Genomic DNA, 22,328 nt, shown 5'->3' on the forward strand with positions numbered 1-22,328 from the left:
TTCTTCTTCTTCTTCTTCTTCTTCTTCTTCTTCTTCTTCTTCTTCTTCTTCTTCTTCTTCTCCTTCTAATTCTTCTTCTTCTGGCAAAAGAGTATGTCTGTGGGCCTCAAACATCTCTCATACTGTTCCTCGCTAAGGTATCCATCCATATACCCATTCTCTGATCAAATATTTAGCAGGCTCATCTTTGAGTGATATGCAGAAATGAATAAAACATAGTTACTACATCCACTGTCTATAATCAGTGAGAAACCAATCAAAAATGCCTAATTTGCAGCTCAGTTGCCCACTTTCTAACTCACTATCAGGTGAGGGATCAAGACATCCCCGCCTCTTACATATTAGTCTGTGTATCCTGTTGACGTATTCTGCACTCCTGATTTTCTCACACTCAGTTTCAAAGGCACTACAAGTCTATTCATAGAAAGATCAACCCTCTCACCTTCAAAGCTGAGTCATATCACATTAATCTGATCATAGATACAGCTTCACTGTAGGAAGCCATAGCTGAATCAATACAACTCTTTGATCCAGAGCCCTCTCAGGTGACCCAGTCCAGATTTTATGTGACAGCAAAACAAATAACTGATAGTTGAGTAAGTGTTATCTGTAATAGACCGAGTGCTATGATACAACAAAGGAGGTCCCCGGCTGCCGTGGAGGCTATCGATCGGGCTTCAAGATGGATAAAGATGTTAGCTCTTTGCCCTCCACAGTTGTCTCATGGGCTTCATGAAAGGATACTGCTGGCTTTCTGTGCTGTGAAAAAAAAATGCCACAAATGCTTGTCACATTGCCATGGAGATGAATCACATTGCTCTCCAGTAGTGTGGACAAACAATGTTGAAATTCATTAAAAACCATAAAGGAATCTTTAGTCCTAACCTAGGATTATCTTCAAGGTTTATTTTTTACTATACTATTCGGAGAGGAAAAATACTGTTTGTGGAAACTCATTCAACTTGGTACTTGTGGCAGACGCTTCCTCAGTTCGAGGGAAAGATCTCCAACACATATCAGTAGCACGAGTGTCTCTGCTATTAGGCCCCATTTTCTGTCCTTTCTATACTTAGTGATAAGGAGAATCAGTTGACTAATTGTGATACAGCCATACAATAGAATGCAACTCAGGAATTAGAAAGAGAAATAGAAACACACAGCCTCTAGGCATCTCAGAGAGAATGTCCAGCGAGACGAGACAAGTATAACAGAGAACTGATGAATAATGCGTTTATCCAGAATTCTGCAAATGTGTCAGAAAGTAAATGTTAGTGACAGGAAGCAGGACAGTAACTGCCTGACATTAGGGATGATTTAAGTAGAGACAAGAGGAAACATCTTCCAAAGAAGCCATCTAGGAAAGAGCTGTCTCCATGCATATGTGTTTATTATTACTTGAGCCACACTAATGCAATCACTGCCTCACAGGTGTATACATTTATTTTCAAGACATATAAAGTTGTGAACTTTAGGGTTAGTGTTTCTTAGGCTGACAATTTACTCCAATCATATTATTTACAAAGTGGACATTTACTAAACTTATTATTGCTGCCTATGCTTTCAAGTTTCTTGGGGACACAATTAACATTCTGTTTTCAGGGATCCCAGCGGGATACCCAAATCCAGTAATACCAGAATGTGACTCACCAGGACCAGGACAAGATGTTCTGATAGTCAGCTGGTCCCTCTTCTGAGGATGAGAATTCTGCTCACAATCCCATGCTACTCTGAGGCTTCTGGTTCAGTGCAATGTGTTGAGAGAACATTAAAAGAGCAGCAAAGGAAGGCTGAGACCTTCCCAGCACTTCCATCTCATCCTCCATTCTACCCCTCTGAGATGGAACTTCTTGTCTGTTTGGATTTCTGAGTCACTGACTGTGCTGCATTTACTGGTGGGTGGACTTACTATTTCTTAACTGGGAAAAAAAAGTCTCTGGTGTAGTTTCCATTTTATCAGTTATGTTTCTGGGTCTCAAGAAGCAGGCTTCTTCCATTTTGCCTACCTGTTGGAGCTAGTGAGTTGTCTACATTCTTAGAAACTCCTGTTACTCTTGACGTAGGTACATTAATTCCGTATCTATCTCATTGGCCAATCTGCAGTCTTCTTTACCATTCTTTTTGTTTCTCAGCATTTCAAGTGAGAACAAAGTCATGCAATTTTCAGGAAAGTGGATGCACCCGGAGGTAATTCAGCAAATTAAAGCAATATTGTATGTTTCTTTTTTTATTATCTGTGGTTCCTAGGATATGATGGGAAATATGTTAAACATTATATACATACATACATACATACATACATATGTATATATACACATACATATACATACATACATATATACATATAAAAATCTTGAAAAAATAAGTTGGATAAAAAGAAAGTCCCTCCGGGTTCAGTCATCATGTGTTCCCATTCTCTGCTAGGTCCACTCAGCTGGAAATTTCACTAATATTCATGGGTACCAGTATTGCCCACATTCTCATTATGATTTTCAAATATATTCCTCAAATCCAGAACTTCCTCTGAAAGCCATTATGAACATCCACTAGCCCGGCTGATGCTTCTTTTCGCACGGCTGAGACTCATCTTGAACCGCTTATGCTTCCCGCTCTATCTCACACCTCCTGCCTTTCCCATCTCCATTACGGATAAAACCAAACCTTACAGTCACCCGTGACTTCTTGGTTTCCTTTCTATCACATATCCACTTTTATCAAAACTCCGTTCTTAACTGAGTAGTCAGAGAGATCCCTTTAAATGTTGAGTCAGTTCTCGTCAACCACTTGTTATAAATCTCTCATGGTGTTCAAGTTGGCTCAAGGTAAACTTCAAAGTCCCCATGACCCTCCTCTTCTGTTGCCTCCCTGCTCAAACTCTCCAGCAGCACCAAATGGTTGCTTTTCCTGACAGGATCCAAGCTTCTCCCTACATTGATGTTACTGTTTCCTCAGCCTAAGATCCGTATTTAACTCAGATTATTATTTCCTTTAGGTTTCTGCTAAATCTTATTAGAGATGACATTCTTGGCCCTCTTAAGCAAACTTACAAATGTATTCTGTCAATCATTCTTTTTTAGTCTGTGTATTGGTACTCATTGGCTGTTACTACTGCCTTATCCATTATGGTATTTGGTTATTCTCCATCCTTCTGTTTTCCACATCTCCAAACTAGAGCACATGTAAGCATAATTTAAAAGTCTCTGCTTTCCTTATTGCTATATTCTTGATGTGTGGATGCAGTAAGCATTAAATAAAATGCAGTAAATGAATAAAACCGTTCTGCTATGACAATAACACTCAAAAGCTCCCAACACATTTCATCCCTTACATCTTTCTCTCTTTTGCAACAGTATATGTATACTTCACTTCTTAGTATTGATGGCAGAATGAAGGAAAGGGGGTCATCTCCATTAGGCTCCAGACCAGCACAGGGGCAGCAGCCTGGTGATAAGTTTTTGGTGTCCAGCCTGGCTATCTTTTCTCACTTGTCAAGAGACTGCCATACGTTGATGTGGCCGTGGATACTACCTTCCAGGATGTCTACACCTCATGTACAGAATTTCATCTCTGTACCATCGCCATCACGTGGTAGACTGTTACAAAGAGTGGGAAGTCTGGTATTGCCACAATGTTGCAGAAAGTTGGGGACAGATAGAAAGAAGCCTCTGTGCTCTGAGGCAATCTGAGTACACTGCCTACTAAACAAACACTCCATCGTTTCCCAAATGTCTTAATGGAAGTCAGAAAAAAGCAAGGATATCCCTCCAAAATCCAGATTATCTCAAGCAAGGATTTAATGGTGATGTAACTATCACCCCATCCATCCTCAGTCCCCTTGGTCTCTTTACAAGTTTCACTAATTGTCCCAACAAATGGTCTTTGTGTATAGAGCACCTAATTCAGAGTTATGTGTGACATTCAATTGTCCAATCTCTCATCTTCTTCCACCGGGAAAATTCCTCTTGAGTTTTCAATTTTTTCTTTGACTTCTATGGCCTTGAAAGCAAAATTTCAGTTATTTTGTGCAATGTCCTGCGATTTCTGTACATTTAATGCTTCCTCCCTGTTAGATTTGGGTTATGTGTCTTTGGTAGTGAGAGTATATACTTGACTCGGCTCTCCTCACAGCTATCCAGCAGGCAGAATGCTGTTTTCCTAACCAGCCCTAAGATCATCTTCACCTTCAGTAAAGCCTCTTGGGCTTTTGAGTAGGCTCATCCATTTTCTAAGGCTCAGTGTTAGACACCTCTCTAAGGAGCCTCAGTCCTTTCGGAAGAGAATGGTAGTTAGGATCTGTGATCAGGTGTGCTCGTTGCTCTGATGAGCTTAAGCAGACAGGCTTGGGGAATATACTTACACGCATGCATGCATGCGTGTAATACTATGCACACTCCTGTTTTTCATTTCCATATGCACCTATATGCATGGCACTATTAACTACTGCATATCAGCACCTATATTTCCATTTCCAGGCTCATTTCACTTTTCTCTCTGTTCATATTATACTTCTTTTCACAGTCAGTGTGAAAGTTGGTTCCTGTTATTCCTGTTATATCCCCTTACTTCATCTGTCTCCCTGTATGTAACTAATCACAGTTATCAGCTGTCCCCAGGACCCCACCTACCTCGCCCTGCTCCGGGACATCCCTCAGATGGATGCTCTATTCACTCTGCTTACTCCCTGATGCCCTGCATTGTGCTAGGACAGCTGCCTCATCCACATTGCCCAGATTTTGACACCTTCCCACAGGCTCCGCCTTGTCTTCCCTTCGCCTTCCTTGGCCTTCTGGCTGATCTCTGTGCTGGCTTGGTTTGTGTCATTGGAGAGGAGGGAGTCTTAATTGAGAAAACACCCCACAGATTGGCCTGTAGGCAAGCCTGAAGGGCATTTTCTTAATTAGTGACTCATACAGGAGGGCACAGTCCATTGTGTGTGGGGCCATCCCTGGGCTTGATGGTGACAACTGACAACTGTGATGAGTTTTCTTATAGATAGCAGGTTGATCAATTAAATTTTTGTAGAAACATCTTCATAGATAGTGGTTTCTATGGTCATTTTAAATTTTACCAAGTTGACATTTAAGATTAACCAGTACAAGCATATCCTTTGATTTCTTGTATTTGTACCATTTCTGAATATACTCATTTTTATTTATTTTATTCAAATGTGTCAGAGAATGTACTTGTTATGATTTGATATAAAAATTTCATTGATGGACAGTTTCCTCAAATGTGAGTCAATATAAACCCATCCTTTCCAAAAGAAGGAGGAAGAGGGAGGAAGAGGGAGGAAGAAGAGGAGGAAGAGGAGGAGGAGGAAGAGGAGGAGGGAGGAGGGAGGAGGAGGCAGGTTGAGCCAATTATGAGAAACAAAGCAGTAAGCAGACCTCCCATGGTTTCTGCATCAGCTTCTGTTTCTAGGTTCCTGCTCTACTTGAGTTCCTGTCCTGATTTCCTTTGATGATGAATAGTGATGTGGAAGTGTAAGCCAAATAAATCCTTTCTTTCCCAAGTTGCTTTGATCAAGGTGTTTTTTTTTATTTTTAATTTTTTTATCATAGCAACAGTAATTTAGTAAAAACAATTTTCTGCCGGCATTATCACCTAACCAGCCTAGCTAAATTTTATTTTGATTATTTTTAAATGATGTGCAAACAGACACTGGTTTCAATATATTGCAGCACTTTTGCCTAAAGCTACACATTCTATTTTAAGTGTTCTGTTCCCTGAAGCCAACAGTACATTTCATTAACCAGGGTCCCATAGCCTCTTTAACCAATGTCTTTCAAAAGGGCATTGCTATGGCATTGATTCATCAATTAAGCTGATTAATTATAGCATCAAAAGGATCCATTCAGAAAGGCACTGCTTAGCTGCGAAGATGGGAAGCTTTATATAACCTGCAACAAATAGATTACAGGGCTTTAAAGCTGATTTGGGAATACAAACTCTCTGGCTTCGGGAATGTGCAGAAGGGTTTCTGTTGATTATCGACTCACTGACCCATTCAAAATAATAAGTTGGAAGAATAAAAGTGAATTGACACTCCTGAAGGTCACAAGGATCAATTCCCCACCTCCTTCCAGAGACTACAGGCAGGTTTAAAAAGAAAGTACTGGTTGATGCAGTGTGTGTGGCGTTGACGGATTTGAAGTGTCTTGTGGCATAATCATTTGCAATACTTAAAGGACCAAGTCATGATGATGATGATGATGATAATGATGTGTGTGTGTGTGTGTGTGTGTGTGTGTGAGAGAGAGAGAGAGAGAGAGAGAGAGAGAGAGAGAGCATGTGAGTGTGCATGTGCGTGTCTGTGTATCAGTTTCCTTTGTCTTTCCAGTGTTAAGAACCATGACAAATCTGAAAGATACAGTGAGCTAATTTCCCTGCCCTTTAGCCATATTGTATACTATTAAAAAGTTGTAACACAGGGGGCTTTTTGAATGGCACCCCAAGTTTTTGTCATAATGTATATTCTTCTATGGAAAATACTTTAAAATGATACATTAAATTACTACTTGTTCTGGTAAGCTCTTGTCCATTTGACACAAGCTGGAGTTATCTGGGAAGTGTGAACCTCAATGGAAAAGATGCTTCTATCCAATAGCCGTTTGGCAAGTATATGGGATATATTCTTGATTAAGAGTGTGTGTGAGAGGGCCCGGCTAGCTCAAGGTGGGGCTGCTTCTCCTCAGGAGATGCTTGTGGGTGTATGAAAAAGCAAGGTCAGGAAGCCGTGAGGTAGAGCCAGTAAGCAGCTTTCTTCAATGGGCTCTGCTTTAGGTTTTGTGTCTAGGTTCCTGCCTTGCTGTGTTTCTCCTGGCTTCTCTCAATAACAGACATAATCATGATGTGTAAGCCAAAACAACAACAGCAACAACAACAACAAACCCAAACAAACAACCCTTTCATTTCCCCCCACTTACTTTACAATAGAAAGCAAACTAGAATAAGGCACTCTGAAGATGTCTTAGCATTCGTAGCCTCTCTATCTTTAGAGCGAGGACATTCCAAGACACCATTTTACTTAGTAAAGATGGAGCTACCTTTGAATCTGCATTGGGACCTGGTTAAGCCTCTAAACGTCTTGACTTCGCTCTTTCCCCTGGATGTTCATTTCATAGTCATACTGGCAAGTTACTTAACGGTTCAATATTTATTTCCCTGCAGCATGAGGGTTCTTGTAGTGCTCACCTAGTAGGGCTTTTGTGGTGATTAACGGAGGCAATGTAGATAGACTTGTTAGTACAACACAAGGATGGTCAGTATCAATGGATGCCCTCTATCCTAAGCTGTTATTTGGCATGGTTGCCTAGAGACTACACAGTGGTCCAGAGTTCTGCTCCCTGTAACTGTGATGAAAGGTAGCTGGCTTTTTAGAGTAGTGCACAGCAATTGCAAACTTGAATACAAGTCACCAGGAATACAAGTCACTAGGAATACAAGTCACCAGGAATACAAGTCACCAGGAATACAAGTCACCAGGAATACAAGTCAGGGGAGAAGTTGAGCCCGATCAGGCTTTCTCTTTGAGAAAACTTCAAACTTCAGTTGGAAAGAGGGAGAAGAACTTGGTGATAGAATAGCAACAGAATCCATACTGGTTCTGAGTCCCGTGGTGAAGGTCGGAGGAAATGAATTCCTGATTGCACCACTGCAGGCAATGATGAGACTCTTTTCAACAAAGGGCCGAGGAACTCAGCAGTTGGGGAGGAACGCAGGTGTATTGGAAAACGTGAAATCTTGAAGATGCTTTTTAAAAGAAGTAGGTTGTAGTGTATCATTGGGCAAAAAGGAAAATGAGCCAGACAGAGCTTATGGCCATCAGTAAACCTAAGACAAAGAGGTGAAGATAAAACATCTTGCTAGGCTGAAGGACCTGACCACAAAGGGTTGAATGGGCTGACAGAATACGATACTTTAGTGAGATTTTTGTATTTGAAGATTTTAGTTTTGGATGACTTCTAAATGAATGGTGCTACTAGCTGATGTTCTGCCTTAGTTATCTTGCTGCAGTGAACTACAAGGGGGCAGTTACAAATTATCAAGAGAAAGGCTGAATTTGAGATTTCAGTCCAGGACTTCATGGTAGGGACCACAGTCCATAGCTTCGGACCTGTGGTAAGGTCACCAGATGGCAGAGTCAAAAGCACATGTCTGAACAAATCAATCATACTGCAAGCTAAGAAACAGAAGGACTGAGACACTGGAGGTACCCTACAATTTTCTTCGATATCCTATCCCCACTGACCTAACGATCATACAAGGCCCCATTATATAAATGTTCACAGTACATTCCAATACTACTATCCTAGAACTGAGGGACCTTTGAGGGGTCCTGTCCACATGACTTAGTATGGTCTTGAAAATCCCTAGGAGGAGAATCAGAAGAATAGTATAGAGTCGAAGAAGTTAATCTGCAAAGCTAGAAGCTCAGCCTTGACATCAGTAGGGCTCAAAAGCACACACGAGTCTTTTGAGTTCTTGTTTAAGAAACAAATCTCTATTCCAGTTACGCAGGGCAGGGGAACCAGAGGAGATTTTTGGTCTTTAGAAAACATCTGATTGCTCTTAAAAGGAAAAAAAAAAAAACAAAGAAGAGAGAGAGGAGTAAAAGGTATGTGGGGGGTGTGTGTGTGTGTAGAGAGTGAGAGACAGAATAAAAAGAATACGCACACAAAGAGTTCAGCTCAAAGTGTATTTTGATGACCTCATAAATGCATATCTGGCAGCCAGTGGTGCCTACTAAATTTCATCAATTTTGGCTCAGGGTGTGAACTTGCTACCTCCTGTACATGATAGGAATAGAGGCTCAGAGACTCAGTTCCCTGTCTTCCTTATCATGATGTACTATGTCATAGCTACTACATCAGGGCTTTACTACATGGCAAGGAGAGCTGGAGGTTGCAGGTGGAATCAGAGATGTTAGTCAGCTCCAGAGATGATCCCTGATGATGATGGTGATAGGCAGTGTTCTCGGAAAGGCAGATGGGGGTGGGGGGAATAGAAGAGAGACAGAGAAACGTTACATAGGTAAGAGTCAACCAGCCATTGCTGGCTTTGAAGAATTCCGGGAGCTTGAAGCTGAAAGAGGCCAGAAAATAGATTTTAAGACAGCCAGAAAAGCATGCAGCTTCTTGATTTCAGCCCAGTGAATTCTGTTGCGGATCTCCAGAACTTAAGGCAATAAATCTGTGTGGTTTTAAGACAGTAAGTTTGTAAATTTCCACTAGCAAAACGCAGGAACCAGTGTCCCACAGAAACTCTTCATAGCTATGGTTCCTAGTGTGAAGTCTTTTGGCACTTCCATCTCTGGCCTTGCATTTTGGGCCCCTGGGGATGGTATGGCTGCCCTGACCCAATGCAAGATCACCTAGTATCCAGACATCTTGTTGAAGGCCTGTCTCTTTGGCTGTCAGCCCAAGTGACCTCCATACACGAGGCCAAATTCCTTCTGAATGGAGTAAGGGGGGTCTGTTTCAACCCAGAGGTAAAGAATTTTGGCTGGGTTATCCTGGAACATTCTCAAGATGCCTGGCAACTCCTGCTTTGTGGTATTCTCTCACTGAGGAGAAAATGAGTATCTGAATGGACACCCCAATACACACACACACACACACACACACACACACACAGACAGCTGCATATGTTCAAGGCCTGCCCTGTTTGGGCTGAAATCATTCTCCATGTAGCTAATGTGCTGCTGGTGGAGGCGAACTGAGAGAGACAGGTTTTGAAAAGAAAGCAGGCACTGACCTGCAGCCACAGAAGACCTCCCGGGCATTTGGTCCACTTACCCTACCCTGCAGATGAAGAGACTTGTCCAGGGGTCAAGAGAGTAGATTAGTTTGGATCATTTCCTGTGTGACTTGGCAAAGAGAAAAATCGCTTATTAGTTGTTAAGTGGAAATCTTAGCCTGCACTGGAAGAAGAGCCCAGTGGTTACTAGTGGGTGGGGAGTTTTGACAGAATAGGGTACATTCAGGGTCTGGGAGGAGCTAAGAAGGATGCTTAGTAGGGTCCCCTCTGGCCCATAACTCACTATTTGTGAGTGCATTTCACCCTGTGTAGGGGAAATGGGGGTGGGGCTGGAGGTTGTCCTAGGAACCTCTGACTGGCTCTTACTCTAGTTTCTTCCTGGCCAGCTTCTGGGGTCTCCCCTAGTTGGCCCGCATGCCAGGGCTCTGAGCCCGGAGGGAGGAGCTTGAGGGAGGAGGGCGTCCCCAAGGAAAACGTGTTAGCTGGCTGGAGGCCTGGCGGGTGGGGAAAGAGAGGGGTGGGGATCTGGGGTGGGCTGCGCCCCTTGGCTCTGACCCAGTCGACGCTCTGGCCTGCAGAAAGCAGAAGCTGTCAGCTCATTCACTCCCCTTACAGGAAAGGGGGAGAATAAAAGCTCTCTGGTCCTGCCTGCTTCAGAAAGCCACTAGAGCTTTTGGGCAGCTTGCGGGGCCGCTCCCTTCCCACGCCTGGACCATGCTCCGCTGCGTCTTCCTGCGCGGCCACAGGCGAGGACTCGATATCTACAGCTGAGAGCTAAAACTTTTTTTGACTTTTCTTTTCCCCAACAACTGAACCATGCCATGTGCTCAGGGAAGCTGGCTGGCAAAGCTCTCGATGGTGGCTCAGCTTCTTAACTTGGGGGCTTTTTGCCATGGGAGACAAAGTCAGCCCTGGCCGGTTCGCTTCCCAGACCCGAGGCAAGGTTAGTGGCATTTCTTTGTTTTTCAAACAGTGTGGTAGGACAGTGGAACTTGGTCTGTCCCCTTCCCCCACCAGGCAGGGCTGAACTCTAAGCCTTCTGGCCTGTCTAAGGAAAACTGGGCTGTGTGTTTAGGCTCCTGTCCTAGGGCTTAAGGATATTTCTCTGCACACTGTGTGTGTGTGTGTGTGTGTGTGTGTGTGTGTGTGTGTGTGTCACCCTGCTTTGAAAGACCCAAGAGTGTGCTCCCAGAACCCCCCTTTCAGCTTCCCCCTTTGCAGACTGTGACATGGAAAATTATTTTTATTAAAGAGATCCAGTTGGTCACAGGCAATCAAGGCAATGTTTCCTTAATTTTAAACCCCGGGTCTGGAAGGAAGAAATTTTATTCCGGCCTCCTGCTGAGCACACTTGCCTGTGTTTTGGTTCCCTGGAAAGATTTAGGTTTGTTTGTTTGTTTTTTTTTTTCCAAATGACATTCCTATTGGGGAGAAATTTACCTCCTGGGGACTTGCGGTTGTCTGTCCTGCTTTGCAGACTTTTTCTCTGTCTAAATTTAGTGATCCATGCGTGTGTTCTGAAAGAAAGCACTGGGAGACCGTGAAGATAGTTTATAATTGTGTTTCTACTTCCTCCCATTATTATTATTATTCATAATGTCCAGGACAAAGTCGTGTTGTTGCTTCTATTTTTGTTATTTTTTTGTTTGTTTTTATTTTTTAAATTGAACGTAAAAGAGTTTCCTGTTCAGAGAGGACTACAACTTTGAGGTGTTGTTAGAGCAAGGGGGTGGGGCATTGGGGGTACGGGAGTGTCTGAGCACAGTGATGAGTGATGGCCTGTCAGCCCCTCCCACTAATGACAGTGCCCTTCTGGGCTTCTGGTTCTAAGGCTACCATGCCTGGTCTGTAACTTGGGGACCTTATGACCTTAACTGTGAAACACAGTTTTGAACCAGGGATCCTACTTAAAATCATAGGGCCATAGCATGATAACAGTAGCAGACACACACACACACACACACATATATATATATATAGAGAGAGAGAGAGAGACAGAGAGAGACAGAGAGAGACAGAGAGAGAGACAGAGAGAGAGACAGAGAGAGACAGAGAGAGACAGAGAGAAACAGAGACAGAGAGAGAGAGAGACAGAGAGAGACATGGACTTGTCCATGTTTAAGGGATTGCTAGGCAGTGTGTTTTGCCCACGTTGCAGAGTGAAATGCTGCTGAGGAATTCCTCTGTGGTGGCTTAGAGAGCGACCAGATGCAAATCCCTCTCTCCCTTTGCTTTACTTGGAAGCCAGAGTGGGCAAACACTGGGGTTAGATGTCAATCAGCCGGCACTTGCTTGTGTAAACGTTCCAGATACAATCTCAAGCCCCCAAGTTTAAAATAGCAGCTTTTGTTGTTCTTTGAAAAGCAGTGCCTTTGTGTAAGGTCCCTGTTCTGGGGCAGCACAAACAAAGCCCCCAGCACTTCCCAGGGCATGCAGAGATGATTTCCTTCAAAGACACATTCTCCTGGGCGAGCTCTCTGCTTGCTTCGCATATTTGTAAGGGAAAATTCATCCTCTGTAGAGCCCACACTGCTGGGCCTGTCTTGTTGCTCTAGAAAGTGGGCTATGACTCTTTTCCCTAGTGACCTTTGGGGATATGCTGAGAATATTTGATATTCAAAAGTGGCTTTAAAGTTCACGGAGCTTATTAATCATGCAGATGTATTTAGATTTAAAAATGTTTCCAGTTTTTAAAAGCATCGATCTTTTCGTCAGCCTTCATTAATGCATTTACAAATAGTTCATTCTTTAAGCTGAGAAGAAATTTCTCTGTGGATTTCCATTAGAACTGAGGAGCAGGGGAGGGGAGGGGAGGACAGTTAGAGAGGAGGGGAGAAAGAGAAGGGGGAGGAGAAGAGAGGAGAGTAGAAAGAGGAGAGCCAGAGAGGAGAGGATTAATGGTAAGACATTCTAAAGTTCCCAGGGAGTAAACCTGGGTTTGACCCCAAAAGGTCCTTCTATTTCTGCTCTGACAGGATTTTTGAGTTGTACCCAAATTCTAAATATTCAGAGTTACAAATTCAGAGATCATTTCTCCTCGTCCCTGTTTTCACAAACCGGGCGCATTTACACGTTCCTATTGAACACTTAGGAAGTTCTGCTTAGCCAGGAGTTGTGGGGCAGCTTACTGTTGGAAAGGGGTCTATGCACTCTACCTTGTGTCTTCTTTCTAGGTCTCAGGTTTGCATAGAATTTTGACTTTAGTTCTGGGCTGGGCTATATAGTTCAGTCCTAGAACACCTGCTGAGCAGGCGTAAGACCCTGGGCTCCAGCATCACAAAGACATAAATAAATAAAGGTTTTGGTACCCAGAAAGAGTATGATGACAATTCTAATCCTTTGCAGGACAGACTGAACTAGTTCTGCAGAGCTCTTTCCCCACACCAGTCAGTTGGTGTAAGGATGTGTTGTGACTTTGCCAGTGTTTCTTGATTTACAACCAAATAGCAAAGCAATAAGACACTTGGTTTTGCACACAGCACTCTTCCTCTCTTCCATAACCAACATGGGCCCCCAGATTTAGTTTTCTTGGTACAGATGCTTCCTGACACGTGATGTGGTCAGAAGTTGAAAACACTGTTGTCTAAAATACCCTTTAACACACCCAGCATATACCACATCACAGCTTAGCAGAGCCATACAGCTATACTGTAGTGTGTGGGTGGTCACCCTTGGGATGACGTGGCTGACTGACTTCTAGATCTCACTCCTGCTGCCAAGATCCATAAAAGTAGCACACTCAATATATCTCATCCAAAAAATGATCGAAATTCAAAGTTAATTGCCTTTGTAACATTATAGAATGAGAAACCAGAAGTAAGGCTTTGTCGATCAAAAGCCACCTATGCTATCTTCAAGCCACTCGTCACTTCCATGTTCTCTGTTGCTGTCTGTGATGTTGTCACATCTTCAGGGCATGTACTTTACCTCATGTTGGAGATGGGCCCAGATTACATATAGACCAATAGAAGATCATGGAGAAAATCTGTTATAGTTCATTTCTGCTATGTGGAAACAAATCTACGAGAAAGAAATGACTCTAGTGCTGTTATTTGTAGGAAGTGATTTCACAATTATGTCACTTTGTGTTGTTTATAATAAATAATCTGGTCAGTAGATATATTATTATGTGGTTACTAAGCAAAGTGAGCCTCCTATGGGATATTTTACAATTTTGAGAGGACTTAACAATGTATGTGGATTTCTATAATGAAATAGTTGCACAGTGAGAACAACCTGTGGAAGATAATTAGAGAAACAAGCCTCTATTATAGTACTTTTACCAGTTTTTAAAATAGTCTAAGAAATTCAACTACTATTAATAGAAATAATTGAGAATAAATAAAGACGTGCCTGCCCTCTTTATCAGCAGTCATACCAAAATTGGAGCTATACAGAAAGGATAAGCATGGTTGCCAAGCAGAGATGATGCACTCATTCATGGGTTAGTCCCTAAACCAACATATAGATTTAACATAAACTTCATGGGGAACAAGGTGAACATTCTCACATCATCCAATTTTCTTCCTAAGCTGAAGGCAAGTGACTCCTTGATGTCCTGTCTTTTCACATTGCAGTGTACCCATGGGCTGCTCTCAGAACTTCTCATGAAGTTTTTTTTTTCTATACATTTCAAATAATTGAAGCTTGCAGTTTTCAAATCTAATTTTAATCAAGGCTTATCATTTGTTTCCACAAATCCCTATGTAGGCTGTGGTATATTATTAGTCTCTCAGTTCCTAGCCCTGCCCCGAGTCTTAGTGATACCAAGTGAATATCTGGTTGTCTGTAGTAGACACCTCGCACCCCTAGAGGCAGTGTGGGCAGAACTTAGAGGTGAGCTCTGCACTCAGACTTCACAGGTGTGTACCCAAGCCTCTCTTTTTTGTCTTAGATGAAAGGAGAAGGCAAGAAAAGTGTATTACTCCTTTTCTGTTTCTACCACAAAGTACCTGAGCTAGCTGATGTATACAGCAGAGAGGTTTATCTGACTCACAGCCGTGGCTTTTGTTGGACCGGACCTCATTAATTAAAGTTTCCTAAGGAACCCCAGGGATCTTCAGGTCTCTTCCTCCCCAGTGTTACGGTGGTAAGTAGACACCACCATATCAGCAATCTTACATAGATGCTAGAGGTTGAAGCTGGGTCTTCCTGCACTCAATTGGCTGAACTCCCTCTTAGTGCTCCTCCCCCCAGGGGACTGGATTTGAGAGAAGTGGTCAGTATCTTTATCTGGCACTAATGCCAGATGACAGTTACAGCCGTCTGAGGTCCCCACCCCCCATGGTGTTCGCCCAGTGCTCCAGCCTTTGCTGAAGTAAAAGTAGTTAAGAGAAGGGGATTAATTAGGATAATTAATTAATTAAGATAATTAATTATTACTTAATTAAGAATGATTAGTTAAGAGAATTAATTAATTAAGAGGATTAGTTAAGAGAAGTAGTTAAAGGAGGGGATGCCCTAGAAGCTAGTTGTATATCTCAGCCTACCTGATTATTCTGCTCTTAACAGGTCTGAATGTGGAAGGGCAGGAAAGTGACAATACTGGATTGGTCCAGATATTTCTGGAGGAGTGGATGGGAAGTAGTGTATGGGTGGGTGGGGGCAAGTCGGTCATACTCCTCAGTTCATAGACCATGGCGCTATCATCATTAATTTGTTGACAACTGCTTTTTTTTCTCATTTCTTTTTTTTCTTTTTCTTTCTTTCTCCCTCCCCTCTTTTTTTTTCATCATTTCCCATGGAAAACTCTTCAAATGATCTCCATATGTAGTTTTAGCTTGCATATGTTTTGGGAAACTTAATAGTGTTCGTGTGTGGGGATCAGTGTGTGTGTGTCTGTGTGTCTGTGTGTCTGTGTGTGTGTGTGTGTTCCATTAATACCAGTAGCCCTGTGTGAACTTTTCTCGCTTCTGCTTCTTGCTTTACATTAAACTTTGTTTATAAGATTTGTCCCTGTGTGGGTTGTGCTTAAATGTTGCAGGCCTGGACGTTTTACACTTAGAATGTTAGACCCTTGGTTACTTCCTGAAAGTGGACAGTCTGCGTTCTCACTCATATGTCATTGAACTATTAGAAGAATGGGTCCAAAAGAAATTAGGTTTGAAGGGATTTGTTTGTGAGGAAAACCTCTGTGTTGACTCCTATCAAATCCAGTTCCTTCAGGGAACATTACCGTGGACATTCACTGACTCATCAGCGTGTGACATACAGCTTGTGATGTAGAGATTCTGCCTCTGAAAGGATCAGGGAACACATAATATAATAAAGAAAAGGCAGTGTGGAGAGTGAGTAAGGGACTGAGCCTTCAGAGGAAGGAGATAGAACTTCAGTTGTCTGGGGTATTGGGAGAATGGAGAAGAGTTAGACTGTCTGTCTTCTCCTTTGAGGCAGGGTCTCACTATGTAATTCAGAATTGTCTCACGTTCTCTATCTTAAAGCATAAATGGGATTCTGATGGAATGCAAAAGACCTTATAATTGTGAGAATAATATGAGCAATATAATGAACGCTAGAAGGTTTCAGGTTGAATCTTCCATCGTTCCCCTCCCCTTCTGGTCCCTCCTCTCCCCTTCTTTTCCTTCTCCTTCTCTTCTCTTCCCTCTCTTCCCCTCCCCTCCATGACTTCCTGTTTCCCATTTTCTTGTTCTTATCCATCTCCTCTCTTTCGTCCCCTCATTCTTCTGCAAAACATCAAATTTGAGCTAGTCAAAGTGAGTTTTTTGGTCCATTGCAGGACCAACTGTCCCCACATGAATCCTTGTACCTCCTGGTACTTCGATGTTCCCAAATGGTAATGGATCTAATTAGTAGAGAGTTGTCTCGTGGGTTACACACTAAGGAAAGCAAACCATCAACGACTCAGTAAAGTGCATTTCCAGAGTGGTGGTTTTCATTGTTTGAGCCTCAGATCCAAGTGGGTTTCCTCTTCGTATTTGTTAAGTGTATTTAAAACCCCACGCCCATGAAAGTGCCCTGCTACATCACAGGCCACCGGGATGCTGTCATAGGTGTGAGGTTTGTCAGGGATCATGTGTGATGTGTATTTAGAGCTTTATCTGACGTGACATACATAACAGGAAGTTCTTGAGGACTTCAGCACTGCGAAGCCCTCTACTTCACATCAGTGAACCCTACCCTGGCAATGTCCAATTTGGCATGCTGATCCAGCTTTTTTCCTCAGAATATTCCTCTTGAATTAAAGCGCATCTTAAGTTGACTGTGACAGAGTAGATGATATCCGAAGTTCTACTGGATAGATCACCTCAGACTGCCACACACACTGAGGACAGATGCCATGCATATGTTAGATGCTTAGAGAGTTTCATGTTGACGGTATCAGTGTGGTGGGAACAGTCAAAGTCAGTGGTGGTTTTGCAAACAGCAAGCTGCAATCTCGGCCCCAAATGGGAATGGGTTTGTCTTGCTTACACTCAGCCTGGGTCTCTGAACTTTATTCTGTTTCCTTTTCTTTCAGAACACTTTATCAAGTCCCTGCCAGAATATCACATAGTGAGTCCGGCCCAAGTGGATGCCAGTGGCCATTTTCTGTCCTATGGCCTGCATCACCCTGTCACTAGCAGCAGGAAGAAGAGAGCTGCAGGTGGTTCCGGAGACCAGGTGTACTACAGAATTTCACACGAAGAAAAAGACCTGTTTTTCAATCTGACGGTCAACTGGGAATTTCTTTCCACCGGTTATGTCGTGGAGAGGAGATATGGGAACCTTTCCAGTGTTAAGATGATGGCTTCCTCAGGCCCGCCCTGCCATCTCAGGGGCACAGTTCTGCAGCAGGACACCATGGTCGGGATCGGGACAGCAGCTCTCAGTGCCTGCCAAGGACTGGTAAGTATCTGGCCCTTCATCTCCCTCTTCTGCCCCATATCTTATCCTGTAAACACTATAGTAACAGGTAACAGGTTCCCAGGGGACTGGAAACATGCTAAGAGATTCCCAAGGGACTCAAGGACAAATACTAACTGAGTCCTGTGGTGGGGGCAGCCCTGGCTTCTAACGGCAGGAGCTGGGAGAAAGTAGATGCTGGCAAAATTCAATCAGTAATGAGATGCAGAGACTAATGGGGGCGAGAGGTTTTGAGGAGGCAAAAAGAACAGCTTGGAACAAAACTGGAGAAACAGAAGTGGGTTTGAGTTGGTCTTAGTCTCTGGGAAAGCCCTAAGGGTAACCTGCTTGATTGACACTCTGTCTCACCTTGAATTAGAAAACTCTGATTAGGACTGAGCAAGAATGCCACTGATACTGACTATGGCTATTAGGATGTTGAGTATAGAGACTTGGTCATCAAACTTCCTGTAGGATCAGGAACTGTCAGTAACTTCTGCTGAGTTGTGTTTTGTTTTGTTCCCACCTGTAAAATGGAGGCAATGAGAAAACAGGCTCAGAGCAGGGGTTTGGAACCAATGCTAGAATATGTTGTTTTAATAAAGTTTTATTGAGACACATTGTATCCAACTGCTTACATGAGATCTGTGGCCACTTTTAATCTACACAGCAGAAGTGAGCAGTTGGCATAGGGATCCTAGTGCTCTGAAAGCTGAAAGCACCATCTGGCTTTAATGAAAAAGTCCTCCGAGTGCAGTTGTAGAACGTTCTAAGGAACAAAATGAATTAATATACAGCTAAATCTTAGAAGAACATTTAATAAATAACTATATTCAGTGAAGTCTATCTCCTCCTCCTCTTCTTTTAACATTCTAAAATGCATGGTTTGTGATGTGTCTTGTGTAAAGTCCTCCCTCCATCTTTTTTTTTTTTTTTTTTTGAGTGAACGCTTGAGGAAGCTTGGAAGTGCTGTATAGGTTGATGTAAGTTCTTGTACCAATTAATGTAAGTGTACATTCCCATTATTATACACTGTATCTCAAAATGTGACAAAGTTTGTTTTTCAGAATCTGAACCCATGTTCACACATTGTTGGTGCTGTGGGCTTGCATAGTAGAGTACTGGCTGAGCGTGTTCAAGGACCTGGGTTCAATCTCTAATTCTGGTAGACAAATAAAAGAATGTTAAAGATTGATTCCTTTACACCCTTACTTCTAGCTGCAACCAGCTACTGCATGAGAAATGGCTTAGGAATCATGCTGAGTTTTGCTGAGATTCCCCTCAGGCTGAGTAGAGGGGCCCCAGTACTCATAGTTGCCTATATGCTCACCGTCATGAGACTTCCTGTGGGGACCTGGGTTCTCAATAGATGATTCTTATTCTTCTCCTTCTCCTTCTCCTTCTCCTCCTCCTCCTCCTCCTCCTCCTCCTCCTCCTCCTCCTCCTCCTCCTTTTTCTCCTCTTCCCCTCCCTCCTCCTCCTCCTTCTGTTGTTCCACCACCTCCTCCTCTTCTTTCTCTCCTCCTCTCTCTCCTTTGTCTTCCTCCTCTTCTACCTCCTCCTCTTCCTCCTCCTCTTGTTGTTCCACCACCTCCTCCTCCTCCTCCCCCTCCCCTCCTCTCCCTCCTCTCCCTCCTCCCCCTTATCCCTCTCTTCTCTCGCCTCCTCTTCTTAGCTCTAAATCGGAGACAGTAGTAAAACAGGCTCAGAGCAGGGGGTGACACACTGTGGTGATCTGTTATTTCATGAAGATTCTTCATAAAAAGCATATGTCTCAGAGACTTGAAGGTTTTGGTAGCTCTGAGGTTTGCCAAACAAAATCACCCAGACATTCGAATTCTCACAGGAAGTGTTCTGTCTTTCCATTACTAGTCCTTCACTGAGAATTTCTGTTCTGCATAATTTAAACCTTTCTGTCTGCACACTCTGGTCAAGCAACATGTCAAGTGACTAATACACCACATGTTTCCCTATTTGAAATGCATCACTAGCCTGTTTTCTGGGACTCATGTTCATGGAAATCTGAGAATGCTGGTCTGGATCATTTGTTCTGAGCCCTGGGTCAATGCTAGGATCACCCAAGACCTCTTATGACATGGATGAAAAGGTCACATTTCTTTGTGTGCTGACAAAATATTCATGAAATAGGTAATTGTGTCCATTGACTGGCGTTTTCTGTCTGAGGTGTTGTGGTTTGATTGATCTGATAGTGGGGCCAGACTCCTGGCATTTGTAAAACTTCCCAGGTGAGGGTAGTGAAGAGGTGTTACTTAGAGAATGGGTCTTAATTAGCAACATTGGCCGGAAGTAAAGCAGCTAGCTGTTCTCCCCAGAGTAGTCTAACCGGCAGCCTGGGGTCAGAGTTGCTGCTCTAAGTGTCTCTACTTTCATTCCAGGGTTTTCAAGGGAAATTGCCTACTGAGCCTTATTCCCGCCTTAGGGATAAAATGCTAGGACATTATCAACTTCCACATCATCTTCAAGGGGCAGGGAATAAATACCACGTTGTGGACATTTTCAAAATAAGATTTCAGGTTCTTATTAAATACAAGAGGCCAAAGTGATAGTCATGGTGACAAAACTTTTAATGTTAGAGTCAAATTATTTGAGCAGTTTTATCAGAAACACTCTGACCGAATTCTCTTGGAGTTTCTCACATATAACTTAGCAATTAACGGGTGACTATCAAAAGATACCAAAAGCCAAGTAAGTTTTCCCCTTTGGTAAACACTCCACTGACTGGCTTTAAGTTTGTGAGATAATGTGACAACATTGATCAGCTTACAGTGATCCTGGTCAGAAGGAAGTGGATGGACTTGCATCTGACTTTACTTCACCACATGCCTGGAATCTGTCCTTTCTTTCACCTGGTGATGACCCCCCCCCAACACTGAGACTTATCATTTATGGACTGAAAGGCCTAGGATATACCATTCCAGAGGCAGAATTAGCATTTGGGAGGCCTTTCTTGGGAATGGGCCACTTTATGCTGTGCTAGTTCATTTTCGTCAGTACGACACAAACTAAGGATACAAGGGTAGAGGGAACTTCATTTGAGGAATTGCTTCCCCTCAGACTGGCCTATGGGAATTTCTTTGGGGCACTTTTTATGGTTGTTGATTGATGTAGGAGGGCCCAGCCCACTGCTGGCAGTCCTCCTCTGGAATAGGCAGTCTTGAGCAAGCAATGGGGGATAATCCATTAAGCAGCATTTCACCAGTCTCTGCTTCTGTTACTGCCACCATCTTCCTGACTTCTGCCTGCCCTGGCTTCCCTTGATGATGCTCTGTCACGTGGGAAACCATTTCTTTTCCAAGTTGGTTTTGGTCATCATTTTATCACAGTAACAGAAACTAAAACATGGGGACCAGAATATCTGCTTCTCACTCCAGGGTCTCAGCGATCTCACATTTTTTTTGGCTTCAGGTGTGGTCTTCTGTGTATGGCTTGGGAGGCTGGCTTTCTTGAAGTTGTCTATGAGGTTTCTTAATCTGCTCTGGAGCAGGACTAAATGGTTTCAAAGTGAAGACCCTCGAAGACACTCATAGAAAGCTTTGGGCCTGCTCTCCTCACGTAACATCCTCTCACACAGCCCAGGTCCCTATCACCCTGGAAACTGAATCCAGACTGAGTTAATCCATATCCTCTGCTGAGCAGAATCTATCATAATCACCTACCCCGTGTACACAATATGTTCATAAACTGTGAAGTAGTGGAGTTTGTTTTGCTTGAAACACTTAGTGGATTTGCTCTATTCTAAGCTGGTTGATGGAGAAAGCAAATTGTTGAACCAGTTTTATTCTGAATGCAGCCTCAGTAAGAGTTCTAATCCCAGTGGGCATGGTTTGGGGTTTGCTGCTAGCAGGGGCCTTAAGGGATTGGCCTCAAATGAGACCATTGTATTTCAGTTCATATTTCTGCACTGGAAGGGCAGTAAAAGGGTTAGATCCTCCTCTTCCACCACATGGAACCCTGTGTGTGATTTTATGGGGCACTCTACTCTACCAATCTCTGTGCTTATTCGTCTGTTTTCCTTAGTTTCTTGGTCACTAAAAATGTTTTTTCCATAACTAAAACATTTTATTTAATTCTTGGTCTCAGCCATTCTTCCACACAGTCTTATTAAATTGAGAGCTGGTCTTGACTCAGTCAATTCTTGTCTCCATTCCAGCCCTTGCTGGGGAAGGGCTGATGGAGGGTCTCCCTAAGGCCACCCAGCTGTGACTTCATTCATTCAGCCCTGGCACCCCATTTTCTTTCACTTTTGGTGCCCTGAGGCTTGCTTATTGGTATAGGTTGAAATGTATACTAAAATAGGAACCCACTATTTCCTAGGTTTTTTTTTTTTTGAGTCAAATTTTAAATTTGGAGTTAGGTGTAGATTCAAGAATGCAGAATGCTGTGTACCCTTGGCTCACATCTCTCCAGTAGTAACAATCTTGCAAAATCACAGAATTTTGACATTGATGCAGTAGGTCATGTCAAGCATTTCCATCACAATAATTCCCTCCTGTCCTTTGTAGTTATAACCATTTTTTCCTGCTTTAAGCTATTTTCCCTGTCTCTGCAATCTCTTCCATGTACCCTTTTATAATTATGCTTAAATCCACTACCCCCTTCTACTTCCTTCTAGTATGATACATGATACTTAAGTGTTGATTCTTTTTTCTTCCCTTTCTTCTTCTTCCCCCAGTCTCCATTTTTTCCTTTGCCCACTTTCCTAACCCCCT

The 22,328-nt window shown here is 43.0% G+C and overlaps 1 protein-coding gene across 2 annotated transcripts in view; it reads left to right on the plus strand.

The window, feature by feature from the left end:
- The first annotated feature begins 10,331 nt into the window (after positions 1 to 10,331).
- Positions 10,332 to 22,328, plus strand: part of Adamts12 (ADAM metallopeptidase with thrombospondin type 1 motif 12) — a 263,298-nt gene continuing 251,301 nt past the window's right edge. The window contains exons 1-2 of one of the 2 annotated variants that reach the window (XM_028767605.1): positions 10,332 to 10,699; positions 17,234 to 17,601. In XM_028767605.1, coding sequence (XP_028623438.1) covers positions 10,573 to 10,699; positions 17,234 to 17,601 — 495 coding nt within the window. In that variant the 5' untranslated portion in view covers positions 10,332 to 10,572. The remainder of the gene's footprint in view (positions 10,700 to 17,233; positions 17,602 to 22,328) is intronic. The other variant, XM_028767606.1, reaches the window with a different exon arrangement.

This window comes from Grammomys surdaster, unplaced genomic scaffold (assembly GCF_004785775.1).
Source record: "Grammomys surdaster isolate TR1022 unplaced genomic scaffold, NIH_TR_1.0 174, whole genome shotgun sequence".
Classification (NCBI taxonomy): domain Eukaryota; kingdom Metazoa; phylum Chordata; class Mammalia; order Rodentia; family Muridae; genus Grammomys; species Grammomys surdaster.